The sequence below is a fragment of the Chenopodium album genome, chromosome 7 (assembly GCF_948465745.1).
Source record: "Chenopodium album chromosome 7, dcCheAlbu1.1, whole genome shotgun sequence".
Lineage (NCBI taxonomy): Eukaryota > Viridiplantae > Streptophyta > Magnoliopsida > Caryophyllales > Amaranthaceae > Chenopodium > Chenopodium album.
Genome location: NC_137840.1, coordinates 4,553,359 through 4,570,645, shown reverse-complemented (window position 1 = coordinate 4,570,645; position 17,287 = coordinate 4,553,359). Strand labels below are relative to the sequence as shown.

At 35.0% G+C, this 17,287-nt stretch overlaps 1 protein-coding gene and 1 pseudogene across 1 annotated transcript; both read left to right on the top strand.

Annotated features, from left to right (window-relative positions):
* The first annotated feature begins 235 nt into the window (after nt 1-235).
* LOC145639910 (G-type lectin S-receptor-like serine/threonine-protein kinase LECRK3) lies at nt 236-9,001 on the top strand (annotated as a pseudogene).
* A 5,967-nt stretch (nt 9,002-14,968) lies between these two features.
* Nucleotides 14,969-15,340, top strand: LOC145639909 (S-protein homolog 1-like). Its single transcript, XM_081691232.1, has one exon. The coding sequence runs from the start codon at nt 14,969-14,971 to the stop codon at nt 15,338-15,340; it is 372 nt and encodes a 123-aa protein (XP_081547358.1).
* The last annotated feature ends 1,947 nt before the right edge of the window (nt 15,341-17,287 follow it).

Sequence of the window (17,287 nt, the reverse complement as noted above, 5' to 3'; positions counted from 1 at the left end):
AGGGCCTAGCTATGAAGTCATGCATACCAAGTCTCTAAAGGAATTCATCAAAGAAATATTTGAGTATAGTATACCAATATTTCCAACACTAGCGTTTCTACAACGTAATTCATCACTCCACTCGCACTCCCCACTGTTGTCCATTCTCCACTAGCACTTCCCACTGTTGTCCATCCTTTACGAAATAAAAAAGAAAACTATCTTTTGTGTGATAAGCTACCTTAGTGTGCAAAGCATGGCATTACCAATACGACTCGATTTTATCTATATATTCTTTTTTCTCCCTTTAAATATTGTGGCTCAAACTTACCAAAATATAACCTTAGGCTCATCCCTCACAGCTGGAGGTGCCATTTCATCATGGTTGTCTCCATCTAATGACTTTGCTTTCGGTTTTCACAACAAGATCGAACTTACAGGAACTTTCCTCTTAGCCATTTGGTTCAATCAAGTCCCTGAAAAAACAATAACATGGTCGGCCAACAGAGATCAACCTTTACCCGGTGGTTCAAAAGTAGAATTAAACACTGATAAAGGCCTAATACTTACTGACCCTAGTGGCCAAGAGATATGGAGAGCTAAGTTACCTGACCGTAGTGGTGGTAAAAGACTCGCTTATGATGCCATGCTCGACACTGGCAACTTTGTGCTGGCGACTCAAGCTTCTGCTACACTTTGGCAAAGCTTTGATGAGCCAACTAACACTCTTTTGCCCACACAGGTACTGAACCCAGGCGGGCAGCTCATTGCTCGTTATAAAGAACACAATTATTCCGGTGGCAGGTTCTCGTTTAAGCTAACAAAGAGTGGAAACCTCTCATTATTCACTACAAATTTCCCTCTATACACAAGTATAAACTCCGACTATTAGGATTACACGAACACAATGGAAGGGTTAGGACACCAGGTGGTGTTCAATCAGTCTGGCTTCATGTATCTCATAGCCAAAAATGGTAGCATTCTTATACACATATTTTTTGGTGAAAAATCCATTGAAAATATATTCTACCAGAGGGTGATTCTTGATTATGATGGCGTATTAAGACATTATGTCTACCCAAAACCATCTTCTCATTCAGGAGTCTAGTTAATTAAGGGCTACGCCCCCAGTAACATATGTACTACTCTTTACCAGCAAACAGGCAGCGGGGTGTGTGGCTACAATAGCTACTGCAAGGTAGGAGATGACAGCAAACCACACTGCATATGTCCTCCGGATTACACACTCTCATATCCAAACGATGAGATGGGTGGGTGCGATCCGAAACTTGTCCAGCAAAGTTGTGATGAGGCATCACAGAAAAATCATCAATTTGATATGAAGGTGCTGCAGAGTGTGGATTGGCCACTGTCAGACTACGAGCGTTATCAGAATTTAACCATTGATTGGTGCAGGAATATGTGCCTGCTGGATTGCTTGTGTGCAGTAGCAATTTACAAAGAAAACGGAGATTGCTGGAAAAAGAAGTTACCACTCACCAACGGGAAGAGCAACAGATCTGTCGAAAGAACTGCATTCATCAAGGTGAGAAATAATAGTGGTCTGACTAAACCTGGTGTTGGCAGAAATAAATCTTTCAAGAGCTTAAACAAAATTCTACTTATTTTACTATGTATCTCCGGGTTTTCCATTATTATCTTGTTAGGTGTTATATTAAAGGGAATTCAATTCATTTTCGACTGTAAAACACTGAAGCAGGGCATTAGGGACAAAATTCAGGAAACATACATTGTTCCTAGCTTTAGTTATAAGGAGCTCACTGATGCTACTGATGGATTCAGGGAAGAATTAGGACGTGGGGCTTTTGGTGTGGTTTACAAAGGCGTTATGGGAGAACTTTCGGGTTCTCAAACTTTTATTGCAGTAAAAAAATTGGACAGTCTTATACAAGATGCTGAAAATATATTCAAGGTGGAAGTGAATGCCATAGGTCAAACACATCATAAGAATCTGGTCAAGCTCATCGGCTAATGCGTGGAAGGTGAGCATTGGTTGCTTGTGTACGAGTTTATGAGTAATGGCACTCTATCTGACTTCCTTTGTAGAACCCCTAGACCATCTTGGGAGAAAAGGTGGCCAATTGCTCAAGGGATTGTTGGTAAAATACCTGTCGATTCCAATAATAAAAAAAAATAGAGAAGATGAAAGGGAAAATACTTGATTGAAGATCTCAAACTCACAGTCGCGCCGTGGAACAATAATCCACTGCCTTAGAAGCGAAATACGCCACCACCAGTACAGGTTTCCTGATGACGCACGCCCCCCAAGTTTAACGCAACTCTCCCCGTAATTCGTGCACCCGAACCCGATGAGTGGAATTGCTCAAGAACTGTTCAGATCTCAAAGGGTAGGTTTTTTGTTTATGTGTTTAGGGTTTAATAATATTAAAAATTATGAATACAGGAAAGGCAATGCTCGTATTTATATGTGTCCCGAAATTAGGAAACAAATAAAATAAACCGACCTAGGAAAAAGGCGGGCCCGATCGAGCAACCAGCCGTTCGATCGGGCGCGAGATGAAGTTTTTCCAGACCTAATGTCGCGCCCGGTCGGGCGAACCACTGCCCGATCGGGCGATCTAGAAAACCCACCTCAGGCGAGCAATCGGGCGAGAGCCGCACGATCGGGCTCGTCAAAACTCGACTCCGTCGCCTGGTCAGGCGCGAGAGCCCTCTTATTTTCCTTAGCCAACTCCGCCCGGTTGGGCGAACCACCGCCCGATCGGGTGCGAGAATCCGTTTGCATTACCATTTCCAACAATCCCCCACTAATGCAAGCGGATCATCAAACATGAAATCTGAACAGTAAATGAAAGTCTTAGTACTTAAATGCTAGTATCCAAAGGTTTGAACTAACACATTAGTGCACAAGGTTTTCAACACTTCCCTAGTGAGTATCCTAATATTTGAACTCCTAGGAGCGAGGAAGGGACCTTGTATACACATACCTTGACTTTAGAGCTTAAGCAACTCCGCCAATCTTGGCCTACACCTTGGGCTCTCATGAGTAATTCAGGAAAACTACACCACAATTTTCCCTTGAAGGAGGTCACCCCTCATACTCACGTAGGTGTTCCGTCTGTGTATAAAATACACATTCCCAGCACATCTAGGGTCTTTCCTTGCATGCTTAAAATACATTCAAGCACCTTGCAAACCCAAGATTTTCTGTGCAATGGAATAAGAACATTAAGAACGAAAAATTCAACCCTATCAACTCGACGGTGCATCTACCAATCCACTGCTCAATGAGCTCTTAGGCTAGATGTATTAAGGGATACTTCCAACCTCAGTCATTCGGTACCACTATCGTTCCCTACTCGAGTAGTAACTGGGCTAGTGATTCTAATTCATTTAAGGATCACTATCGTTCCCTACTCTCAAGTAACTGGGCTAGTAGTATTAAGAGCAAGCAATGCTCAACCTTCCACCTTCGGTGTATTTTTCAATCCTACTCTAAGAGCCATTGGGCTAACGGCCTTAAATCCACTTAAGAACCATTATCAATCCCTGCTCAAAAAATAACTGGACAAATGACATTAAGAGCCACGCTCAACCTTACTGAATCTATCTACCTGGTCAACAAACCGCAAAAAGGAGTTATAGATTCAATAAACATATATGGTGTAAATCCAGCAATGAGTCAACCAAAACAAGGCTCCAGACCCATTCAGAACAAAAGTTCAACAAATTAAAACATTTGTGTGTCCATGTAAGCTGTCTCAATTGACCACCCAACCTGGGTTATGGACATATTAAGAGCACTTAAAGCTCAACCTGCAAACGTCAAGCAACAAGTCTACCAAAGCATCTCATAACCATATAAATTAGAGGGTTATCAAACCAGATCACTTCAGGACGTAGACTCAATTTTTAAACTTCGTCACTAGAATAATTTAAAATACCCCACAGGATCTTAAATATATTCTCTTAGACAATCAAGCACTTACCTGTGCTTCATCCTTGTATAAGGACCTGCTTGATTCTTCTTTGCTTTCATGTACTCTAACATGAGCATCACCTCCACAAGATCTGTCTAACTTTGTCACTACATCTGTAGTTCCTGACAACATACATAGACACTTGTGGAAAAATAATGTAGAGAACATGAGGATTAACTTACCCCCACAATGGACAAGAATTCCAGAGATTAATTTTTTGCAACAATCATCTTCTTGACACACGTCATCCAATCTAATGAACCTTTGCTTCATAATGGATAGTGTATAACAATTTGTTTTGCAGCTCACTCGAAACAGAGCACCACCCTTCATCATGTAAAAGCCATACACTGAAGAGGTTCAACTAATCATCGTTGTTCATTCAATCATTGTCTCTTAGAATTTACTGGATAGGTACTTGAAAAACTTTCTCACTTTAACCTTCATCCCTGTACTATCTAAAACTCATAAAATAATTGAGTAATTCTCTCTTGACAAACAGAATGAACAATATAGTTCACAACAAAACCACTACACGTCAAGAATAGTTTGTTCATCATTTAGATTGCAAAACATTAGCACATTTGAATCAAACATCAAGGCCAAATCATAAAGATAACTCTGGCTTAGACATGATAAATATAATTTACCAAACCACTTTCTCTACATCACAATAATGAGATTGATGCGTGCCTTTATTAGTTCATTGGCATACTGCCTAGAACCATTCTGCTTATCTCATTATCTTGTACTTGTTTCTTGGCTTAGAGATACATATACATCTTTATCTCAATTAACAACATGCATGTGAAGTTAACAACTTATGATCATTCTAGCAAATGAACTCTATCAATGCGAACCATAGTAACATCACACATGCATCAAGAAGTTCAACTCACATGCCAAGAAAAACTTAACATAACACGTTAGAGTACTCAAATATAACCCCCCACTCACCATACATATCACAAAGGATATAACATCATGAGCAAAAAAAAAAAAAACCTCATCTTCTAAGTTGTCACCTGTGTATGCGTTTTAAATACACACCCTTGATTTACAATCAATCATGCTAGGAAGCTTAAGCAACCTTACTGCAAACCAGACAAGCTTAGAACAAACCAGGTGAGTCATAAGAGTTGGTCAGCACCAAACTTACAGAATAAATCCTAACAACATAGTATCTTACCTTTAGCCCATTTTCAATCAACCACCTTTCAACTCACCTTGAAAGATACTTATAACTGATGGATTTATAATAGCAAGGAAAGATATACTATTCTCAAGCATATAAGACTCAAAGGAGCGCACACTAGCATTAACATGCTTCTTTCAACAACTAGTTAATCAAAGTGTATTCATATGGTTCAGGTGGTTTTCATCCACCACTACGTGAATATATACCACACAACCAACCATCTACATACAACTTTCGATCAAGAAAGTAAAACCCAAGATGATACACAACTAGTTTAAGCTTTAATCCAATACACCTTAGATGATGAACTCATCAACTTTACTGGCAGAATAAAGCTTAGGAAGCAAGTACAAATCCTATGAACGAGCAAAACTAACATGTCATGTCATAGGAAAACATATACTTGAGACATTTCAAGGATTTAACATATCAAGCTCATACATGATAAACGTAGCAGATATTCAGCATACATATCACTCACAGTCCCACAAGCCTTCATGCCTTACGTGAAACATATCTAGAAGTCAATTCTTTATTATTGGAAACCCCCACATCACATATACCACATGAAAATAATCATGAATCAGGTAACAAATTAGGGAGTATAAACCAAATTCTTGGGTGAAATACTTACTAAACAAATAAACAACTGATACATATCTGCAACCCCCACAATACTAACTTTTATTCTGCTAATAAGCACGGAAATCAACCCGGTCTCAACTAGACCATCAACAAGGAAAAAATAATTGCTAAACCTCTAGCAAAATAAATACATTTCAAGTTCGTGAACAAAGCTAATTAAGATCACAAGAATTAAAAGAATCAATAATTCTAAATCCCTTTTTTAATCTAAAAAGGAACACTTACAAGCTTATCACATACTCCGTGCTCAATAAAACATTATCCATGATTAGGAGAAATAACAACAAAAACATTATCGTAAGATAGAACAAATGTCATCCCTAATCTACTAGGACAAAACACATCATAGTCCATGAACATAAATAAATTACCATTGGACGAAACATACATTAGCAGAAATAAATTACTTGCAAACCAACAAGCAAATAACCACATATTAACGTCTCTTACGGAGACCTTCCTCCTCTATACCACTCATCAACAAGAGTACAAACAACTAAATAACTTACTAGTTAGTCACAAGATCTAACTTACCTCATCCCCACATTGCGTTGCAATAGCTCATAATAATAAAATTATGCATATAAAACAGGGTCACATAATATTAGACACCAATATTATGTAAAATTAGAAATTGATGAACATTAATATACGAGAAGGAACTTCCCTGGTATATCGAGCATGATCGACTCCTTCGAGTTGTGACTTTCATTGTTGTACAATGCTTGTACAGCTACGAGGCTTAATCGATCTCGTTGCCACATACTCGTCCATAGACTACATAAATCATCAACGAACCTGAATCATCCTGCCATGACTAGGGATGGCAATGGATCTGGACCCGACCCGGATCCGTGGATCCAGATTCGTTTTTCACGGATCTGGGTCTTCAAATTTTGGACCCGATGGATCCGGGTCGGATCCGGGTCCTGCTGACAAAAACGGATCTGGATCTAGATCCGTGGACCCGTTTTTTTTTTCCTATTAAAAAAAACTATAATTGTTTGTTTCTTTATTAAAAATGTTGATAATATTAGTAATGATAAAGATTAACCCTTTCAAGAGATGAATTTCGGATGCTCATATTATATACATGATCGTTGTTTTTTTACTAGCTCATATGTAACATCGTATTTTTTTTTTTTTTTTGTTGTTTATAATTTTAATTCAAAATATGAGTGTATAAGTTGGTTAATTTGGGGTTGAACTTAATAACCAACAACGTAAGTTTGAAATAAATTTTTTGACCCGAACATTACATTGGACCTGGATCCGGATCCGAGTCTTCATTTTCTAGACCCGATGGATCCGGGTCGGATCTGGATCCTATATACAAAAACGGATCTGGATCCGAATCCATTCAGACCCTGTCCAGATCCGACCCGTTGCCATCCCTAGCCATGAGCGACCAATATATCTGTTGTACTTTATCTCAGTTGATTTCAATCAACTGCTTATAAACAACCATACATCCACTTTACCCGGAACATATACTTTTCTTAATGACCCTTCCGTCGTCAAAGACTCACAGCCATTACAAAATCATGAAGTCACAAGGAAATTCATTTGACTTTCCTTTGTCATATAATGATAATTGATCAGCAGCAATATTCCTCAAGATCTTGTTGCGGACTTCAAGGTAAAATATCACCATAAATCAATGAGTAATTACCTTACACGAAGCTACACATCATGATTTGTAATAATATCCATTCAACTAATGGGCAACATCATATCAAAAAATAAAGCTCCTTGCTTCACCGACATATTTGACGGAACAAATTAATTTTTTCCATTCAACTAAAGCCAATGTCCAATGATCAATATGACAAATACCAGGAGATCAGCAAACGATCAATTAAATTGATATTGTTCACAACTAATACTCCTTATTCTTAGTCCAAATATACTTATCCGAATCATTATAAACTCCATCTCGATCAAAACGATTTATAATTGAATAATCCAGGAATCAACGGTATAATAAATTAATACTATTTCGCTTCTAAATTATTGGTAAAATACCTGTCGATTCCAATAACAAAAAAAAATAAAGAAGATGAAAGGGAAAATACTTGATTGAAGATCTCAAACTTACGGTCGCGCCGTGGAACAATAATCCACTGCCTTATAAGCGAAATACGCCACCATCGATACAGGTTTCCTGATGACGCACGCCCCCCAAGTTTTACGCAACTCTCCCCGTAATTCGTGCACCCGAACCCGAAGAGTGGAATTGCTCGAGAACTGTTCAGATCTCAAAGGGTAGGTTTTTTGTTTATGTGTTTAGGGTTTAATAATATTAAAAATTATGAATACAGGAAAGGCAATGCTCGTATTTATATGTGTCCCGAAATTAGGAAACAAATAAAATAAACCGACCTAGGAAAAAGGCGGGCCCGATCGGGCAACCAGCCGCCCGATCGGGCGCGAGATTAAGTTTTTCCAGACCTGGTGTCACGCCCGGTCGGGCGAATTACCGCCCGATCGGGCGATCTAGAAAACCCACCTCGGGCGAGCAATCGGGCGAGAGCCGCCCGATCGGGGGCGCGAGAGCCCTACCTATTTTCCTTAGCCAACTCCGCCCGGTTGGGCGAACCACCGTCCAATCGGGTGCGAGAATCCGTTTGCATTACCATTTCCAACAGGGATTGCTCAAGGTCTCCTCTATTTGCATGAGCATTGCAACACTCAGATCATCCACTGTGATATAAAACCACAGAATATACTGCTGGATGATGATTTCAGTGCTCGGATTTCAGACTTTGGATTGGCAAAGCTTTTGAGGTCAGACCAGACACAAACCAATACCGCGGCAAGAGGAACAAGAGGGTATGTTGCCCCTGAGTGGTTCAAGAATATGCCAATCACGACGAAAGTGGATGTTTATAGCTTTGGGATTTTGTTACTAGAGATTATTTGTTGTCAGATGAATGTGCAAACAGGAAATAATGAAGAAGAAGGTGTTGTACTACTCACTGATCGAGCCTTGGACTGCTACGAGATGAAAACAATTGATGAACTTGTCAACCACGATACAGAGGCACTTAATGACAGGGAAAGATTAGAGAAAATGCTCAAGATTGTCTTATGGTGTATTCATGATGAGCCTAATCTAAGGCCGACAATGAGGGTGGTTTTAGCAATGCTAGAAGGACTTGTACAAGTACCGGAACCTCCCGACCCAGCTTCGTATTACACCTCTCTCAATATATAGATTGTACACTCTTGAACTCTATCAGAATAAATGAGATATGCTTTTTAAGTAGTCACTCGTAGTAATGTTAGTTTCTTACTAATCTTGTTCATTGATATACTCTAATGTAAGCTGGTGTACCAATCTAATTGATTCAAAAATATTCTCAATTAGTCTATATATACTCCACATTAGTAAGTATGACCTTTTCTTTAGAGGATACTTACGGATATTCAAAAGAAACCGTATTTTAAATCACTATATACTCCACATATTTAACGTAGGACTTTTTTCTGTAAAGGACATTTAGGTGTGAGGTGTGACTTTTCAAACAAAAATATGATTAAGGTCATGTTAAAATCACATCACCTTAAAGAAAAAAAAAAAAAATAATAATTAAAAAAAATAGTAAAAAAAATTCAGTTAAGTAAAAAAAAGTTCATTTTAGTAAAATTATTACAATTTCGTAAAAATCAGTCATTTCAATGAAGAAGTATTATAGAAAATCAATAAAAAAAAAAAATAATTTTAGTTCAGTAAAATTATTTTCAGTTCATTAAATTAATTTCAATTCAATAAAAATAATCTAATTTTAGTAAAAACAATATAATATCAGTTAAGCAAATATAAGATGAAATGAACATGGCCTAATTCAATAGTTTTGAAAATTAGACCTTTGGAGAAAGAAATACCAGTCAGATCAAACTCCATAAATTGTAATATGTCCTCAGTACTCATATTAAAATCAACCAATGGAAATAGGCTATCCGCAAATTGAGTACTGCTATGCAAAATTCATATTAATTAGTACGTTAAATGTTGGGAGGAATTCTTGGACTCTAACTGTTAGAGTCATCCATGACTCTAACAAGGGTATAATCGTCCTTTTTACTGTGTAACCACTTGCCAAACAAATGAAGAGGAAAACCAAAACCAAGGATGGGAAGAGGACTGCTCATGGTATTAAAGAAACCAAAAAAGGGGAATTGACAGCAGTAAAAAAAAAATTACATTGAATGTTGGGAAGAATTCTTGGACTCTAACTGTTAGAGTCATCCATGACTCTAAGAAGAGCATAATTGTCCTTTTACTGTGTACCTAGTTGCAAAAAAAATGAAAAGGAAAACCAAAACCAAGGGTGGGAAAATGACAGCTTATGGTATTAAAGAAACCAAAAAGGAGGAAATGACAACAGTCAAAAAATTTCATGACTCACTTTCTCTCTCTTAATTACGCCCTCCTGTAATACCCCGTATTTTCTAATTAATTAATTAGAAATTATTTTATAAAAAAAGTATTTTAGTAAATTTATTATTTTGAGCCAAAATAATATTTGAATTTTGGCGCCAAAAGTATTTTGAAAACTAATCATTATTTTGGCTAAGATTTATTATCCATTTATCTTATTTTAAAAATCGGATTATTTATATATTTCGGATAATTTAATTAAAGAAAAATAATATTTTATTAATTATATTAAATGGTCGAAAATTCCCAATATTTAGCTAGCTAGGGATTTCGGATTTTCCATGTATGGAAAATTTGATTTTTCTTTGTTATTTATTGGTGAATAATTGGCATTTAATTAATTAATCAATCAATTATTCAATATTATTTACACAATTATTTTATTCCTTAAAACCAAGCAAAATCTTCCTAAATACTTCTAGAGAAATCCGAAAATCTGAGCTATGGGAAGGTCAAGATTTTCGGCCCTCTTGAATTATTTTGGGGGAATTTATTTTGGTAAAATTGTATTTTTAATTATCTCCCAAAAATCTATTATTTTCCTTAAATTAATTCTATTTTTCCATATTCTTAATATTTGATCATCATATTTTCCTACCTTTTATTCCCTTGATTATTCCCCAAGTAATCTTCCTTGTCATATTATTTTTCGTGACAAACATACCTTCCATATTTTAACATACACAATCACCTTAATACAAAACTTTCCACGTTATTCTTTCATTCACTTCTCCAAGTAATCCAATAAACCCTACTTGTCATAATTCTTCCTACATTTTTCTACCATAATTCATGCTCATTCTAGCCTATAAATACCCCTTCAATTCATGATAAACACTCACTCTAACTCTCATAATTCTCTCTTATTTCTCCCTCAAATTCTTTTCTTATTTCTTTTTCTTCCTTGCGCACCACCTCCACCGTGCACCACCACCTCTCCGGCACCACCTGCTTCCGCTGGAAGCCTCCCTTGGCGCCACTTCCTCTTTCTCTTCTTCTTGGTTTCTTATCTTTTCTTCTTTTCTCTTATTCAATTAATTATTATTATAATGGGGGATTTATAGAAATTATTATAACTAGTTTTAATTAAATAAAATCTGATTTTTAATGATGTTTATGAGAAATTAATTTTAAAGGATCATGTACCTTATATTGATTAAGGTTATATTTATTTGTAGGGTGTGTTCGATCAAGATTCTTGAGGTTCTTTTGGTGTGTTTTTGCTAAGCAAGGATCAAGGTACGTTAGGTGGCTAAATACCTTGAAATTGATTGGTTTGAATAAGCATGTTTGAATGATTTTATGATGATTGAATTAAATTAATTGAATTGAATTATGATTTATGAAATAAAAGTATGTTTAAATAATTGGTTTTAACAATTAAATTTGAGTATTGATTTTATAATCTTATTTGAATAATTAAAATTATTATTCATGTTTGAATATCTTTATTTTTTAAAGCATGTGCAATTTAATAAAAAGGAGTTTGAATTATTAAAATTTGGAATCATTGGATTTATTGAATTATTATTATTAAAGCTTTATAAGCATGTTAGTAATCCCACTATGCGGATTTGGTTTATTTGATAAGACTTTGAACTTTGTATGACCGAGTCTTTCTTCAAGGATAGCCTTGTAATATAAGAAAACTAGCTTGGGGAGTGCGTACACTTGGGTGAGGAATTGGTTTTAAAGGAATTGGATTTTATTGAGAAATTGGTTTTATTGAATTGTCAATTGATATTGATTATTGAAATTGGTTTTGGAATTATGAGTTGGAATTGTTGGTTTAATTATTGGAATGGAAGGAATTGATTTCAAAAGCATGTTTGCTAATAAAATGAATTTAATTATCTTGCAATTATCGTACTTAGCATATCTTGTTAATCCGTATTTCTTATTTTGTTTTTGTTCGCCCTGTTTACCTTAATGGTAAGCAGTGTTGACTAATTTCAGGTGGAGTCAATAACTGAGCATATGGAGTCCCGAGAATGGTTTCACCTAGATTAGGAAATGTTTGTCTTTAAGTTTATTTTTTGAGTACTCATGACAATGGTTACTATTTATAGTCTATTATTAATAAAAAAAAAGAGTATTGAAGTTTTCCGCTGCAAAGTATTGGCTTTGTTTAGTAAGTTTGAGTAGTCTTGCGTAATCACGCGACAGTAATACGCCTAAGTCTATCTCTACGGTATAATTATACGTATTATATTAGTATTTCCGTAGAGGGAGATTTGGGGGTGTTACACCTCCTCTCTAAATTTTCACAAGCTTTGTCTCTAAATTGGTTGAATATCTCCGGCGACTATCCTATTAAAGACGATCTTTTCCTGACCAAAATTAAATCTCAAGTCCATACAATTACGGCCTACAAGTAACAACTCATCAAGCTTTGGTACATACCTTTGCAAATTCGGTCCAAATTTCGAACGATCATAGATAGAAATGGCGAAATGGGCTAGGTATTTCAAAATACAAAATACCAAATTCATCATCTTAGCAAATACTACTGAATTTAACCGCTAATGGCGGCGTTGCTGGATTTGAACATCCCTATTCCGGACTGCGATGATGGTGAAATCCCAATTCCGAACTTAATGGTATTCTCCAACAATTTTTTATGGTATTTTTTTAGATACCAAGTTACCAATAGTCCTTAATGATATTCTTTTAGATACCAACCATCCTTGATGGTATTTGGTGTAGCCCGATAACTCGAACCCGACCTGAAGTTACTAAGAGAAACCCAAAATCACCCAACCCGAACAGCCTGAATTCGACCTGATTTAACCCAAATTTCATATTTCATAATATATTATGTTTTGAACTATTTATGATAGTTTCTAAGCATAATTCGAAATTGCCCCGAAATCCGACCCGAACCCGACCCGATGACCCGAATTTCCACTACTAATCTGGTGTTGTTCTTGTTACATGTTTTGCTGTTGATGGTACTTTTTATGATACCAACAACTTCTTGATGGTATTGTTTTAGATACCAACCATCCTTGTTGGTATTCTCCAACAAATTTTGATGGTATTCTTTTAGTAACTAACAACCCTTGATGGTATTATCTAACAATCATTGATGGTATTCCTTTTTTCTATTTGTCGTTGATTGTATTCTTGTAGATATTAAGTATAATATATAAACTTTGATTTTGATTTGTTGGATAATATATATTATGACACTTGCAAGGAGAAGAAAGACTTGTCATTTTCAATCCATTTCCTCGACCTTACTTTATTGTTCTATTCAACTTTACAGTCTTTTTTTTTTTTTTTTTTTAAGTGGGTACACAATAAAAGGACGATTATGCCCTTATTAGAGTCATGAAAGACTCTAATAGTTAGAGTCCAAGAATTCCTCAATTGAATATAGACTTCCAAAAAAAAAGTACATTGAATATATATTTCATTATAATAAAGTAGTGATGACCCTCCTATTTTTCTTGTTCTACTCACTTTTCATTTTAGATCGTTCTTGTAAATTCTACTCACTTTGCTTTATTCTATTTATGACATATCCTTTTTATTATCTAACGGTCTTACCCCCTCAATTCCCACAATAATAATTACATATTTTCATTATAGCTGATAAATAAAATTGGGTCGGGCCGGGCCTTAACACCATATCTTGTTCCTAAACTCGTAAAAAAAAATAGCGGGCTTTTCGAGCCTTTTCGCGTCAGGTTCGAGTTTTTAACTAAAAATGTGTTTTAGGCTTGCCCAAACTCGCCCTATTTTTGGGCCGGATCGGTCTGGGGCATTTATGATCACCTTTAATTTTCATGCTCTCTTACTTTATTCACCTTTTTGTTGCACAACCTCACCTTTTTATATTTTCTGATTCTCTCTCTTACTTAATTCTATACTTACTCACATTCTTCAATAAGTTATTAACTTCTTACAATTCGAATCTACAATATAATAAGTGAGTAGAGCATACAAGAATGGATGTAGTACTTAAAATGGAGGCAATACAAAAATAAATAATTTATAGACCTTTGTGACAAAAAATATAGAAATTGAACCTATTGATAATTGATTGATTGGCTTTGAAAAACAATTTAAGCAATAAAATAATATGAAGTATGATATTATCAAATCTTGAAAATTACAAAAGACAACATGATAAAAAAAAATAGTTTTTTTCTTCAGTTTGATTTCAGTTTAGTTTAGTTTAGCTCCAATCAGTTTAATTCACTTCCTAATTTTCCTCTCTTATAAACAGTTCAGCTCCAATCAGTTCACTTCAGCTCAGCTCAGTTCAGTAAATCAGAACAAATCTTAATTATTATCACTAGCTTAAGTGTCATGCTATGCTACGCATGACTTTCACTAAATTATTATCACTAGCTTAAGTCTCTTGTTATCCACCTAATAAACGGAGGAAGTATTTATTTTTGTAAATATAAAATTATTTTGGTAAAATTTCTAATATTTTTTCTAAAAGTATTGAAAATTAAATGATTGCAATTATTCAAATTTAATAAAAAAATTAAATGTCATTAAGAAATACTTTGTACTGATATTAAACCTGATTATCTACCATATTAGTATGATTTCCTTCCATAGTAATTGTTATATATAGTGCTCAATTAATGTGAAATACAATAAAATAGCTAATCCCAAAAATTTATAAAAAAAATTTCAGAAACTTCTCAAGAAAAAAAAATGTTGAAAAATTTACTAGTCCTAATTTTATGTATGGGATTGATAGATCAACCACTTGTGATAATGGGTTGGAGTTTGTTGCCAAGACAGTATTCGGTTGAAGTAGTGAATGGATTAACGACTATGGATATTCTTGATATTCATTGTAAAAAATCTGGTTTTAAATCCAAAGATCTTGGGATTTCTCATATTCCTGGAAATGGTAATTATAGTTGGACGTTCAACACCAGTATTGTGAAGAGCATATCTTATGAATGTAACTTGACATGGCCTAATCACGGTCATTTATCGTTCGCTGCATTTGAAGATAACAAGATTTTTGTAGATGATTATTGTGGTGGTCGTCATTGTTCTTGGAAAGCAACTGATAGTGGAATTTACTTGTATAATATTAAGCATCGGAATTTTACATTCGTGACAACTTGGGTAAATTAATAAAGAAATTATGTAAGATTGTTTAGTTTTGGTCATGGTTTGTTTGTTAGTCCCAAACTCCCAACATGAATCAAAATAAAGTCATTAATCAAAATTTTCGGTTTTTTAGCATCGGACATCTTATATCAATTTTTTTTTCCTTTTGCTATTCCTATAGTAATGTGGAATTTTATTATTAGATTCATCCTAAATTTTTCATAATATCAAATTATCTTATTTTTACTTAATTCAAATAATTTCATTTTTACTTTCGTGACAACTTGGGTAAATTAATAAAGAACCTATGTAAGATTGTTTAGTTTTGGTCATGGTTTGTTGGTTAGTCCCAACATGAATCAAAATAAATTAATAAAGTCATTAATCAAATTTATGGTTTTTTGCATAGGACATCTTATACTAATTTTATTCCTTTGCTTTCCTATAGTAATATGGGATTTTATTAGATTCATCCTAATTTTTTCATAATATCAAATTATTTTATTTTTACTTTTTTTTTTACGGAAATAATTTTTTTTTACTTAATTCAATTCATTGTTTTAAAAAAAGAAATGTGGAATGTTTCTCTTAAGATATGTATCCAATGTAAAATTTAACCAATAATATCTTTAATCATCAATAAGGCCCTATTCTCTTCACCTTAAATAAATAATATTAAGTAAAAATAATTTCAGCTCAGTAAAAATAAGTTCAATTCAGTAAAATTAATTTTAGTTCAGTAAAAATAAGTTCAACTTAGTAAAATTCAGTTTTCTTAAAGAAGAATTATAACAGAAAATCAGTTAAAATAATTTCAGTTTAGCCAAAATAATTTTATTTCAGTAAAATTAATTTAAGTTCAGTAAAAATAATTTAAGTTCGGCAAATATAATTTTATTTCAGTAAAAATAATTCCAGTTCAAAAAAAAAAAAGGTGAAGAGAACGGAGCCTAAGCAAAAGTTATAATAATCAAATATTAAAAAATACGAAGGATGTACCCATGTTCATGTAGTACGTCCTGTTCACTTCACCTTAAAAAATAATATTCATTATAAATATTTTTAATTCAGTAAAAATATCATTTCTGCAAAATTTTAGGTAAAGAAAAAATAACCGTAAACATTATAAAACACAACTTTTTGTATGCGGTCTGATGTACAGTGCGGCAAGAGTTACTCGAGTTTATCTATCAGGGGTTACTCGAGTTTCTCGGTCAGGGGTTATTTGAGCTTCTCTGTCTGGGGTTACTCGAGTTTCTCGATCAGGGGTTACTCAAGTTACTCAGTCAGGGGTTACTTGAGTTATTGTTCCTGACCGAGTAATCCCTCAAGTAACCCCTAATCAAGTAACTCCTTGAGTAATTCATGACCGAACTCCTCGAGTGACCTTTCAAGTAACCCCTGATTGACTATGTTACTCAGTCAAGGGTTACTTGAGTTATTGTTCTTGACCGAGTAATCCCTCAAGTAACCCCTTGAGTAATCCATGACCGAACTCCTCGAGTAACCTTTCAAGTAACCCCTGACTGACTAAGTTACTCAGTCAGGGGTTACTTGAGTTATTGTTCCTAACCTAGTAATCCCTCAAGTAACCTTGATAAAGTAACCCCTTGAGTAATCCATGACCGAACTCCTCGAGTAACCTTTCAAGTAACCCCTGACTGACTAGCCCCAAGTAAACCCTGACCGAGTAACCTCTGACTAAGCTCCTTAAGTAACCCCTGACTGAATTACTCGAGTAACCTCTGATCGAACTCTTATAACCCCTGACCGAGTAACTCGAGTAACTCATGACCTAGTAACCCTTGACCGAGTAACTTGAATAACCTCTGACCAAGTAACCCTTGAGCAAATGAACCTCTCGAGTAACCTATGTCCGAAACCCTGAAATAACCCCTAAGCGAGTAGCTCGAGTAACCCATAATTGAATCACTCGGGTGACCCTTTAACAAAAAAAAAAAAAAAAAAAAA

What these genes read in the sequence shown, in the direction of transcription:
- LOC145639909 (XM_081691232.1), top strand. Translation starts at nt 14,969, where the DNA reads ATGGGTTGGAGTTTGTTGCCAAGACAGTATTCGGTTGAAGTAGTGAAT.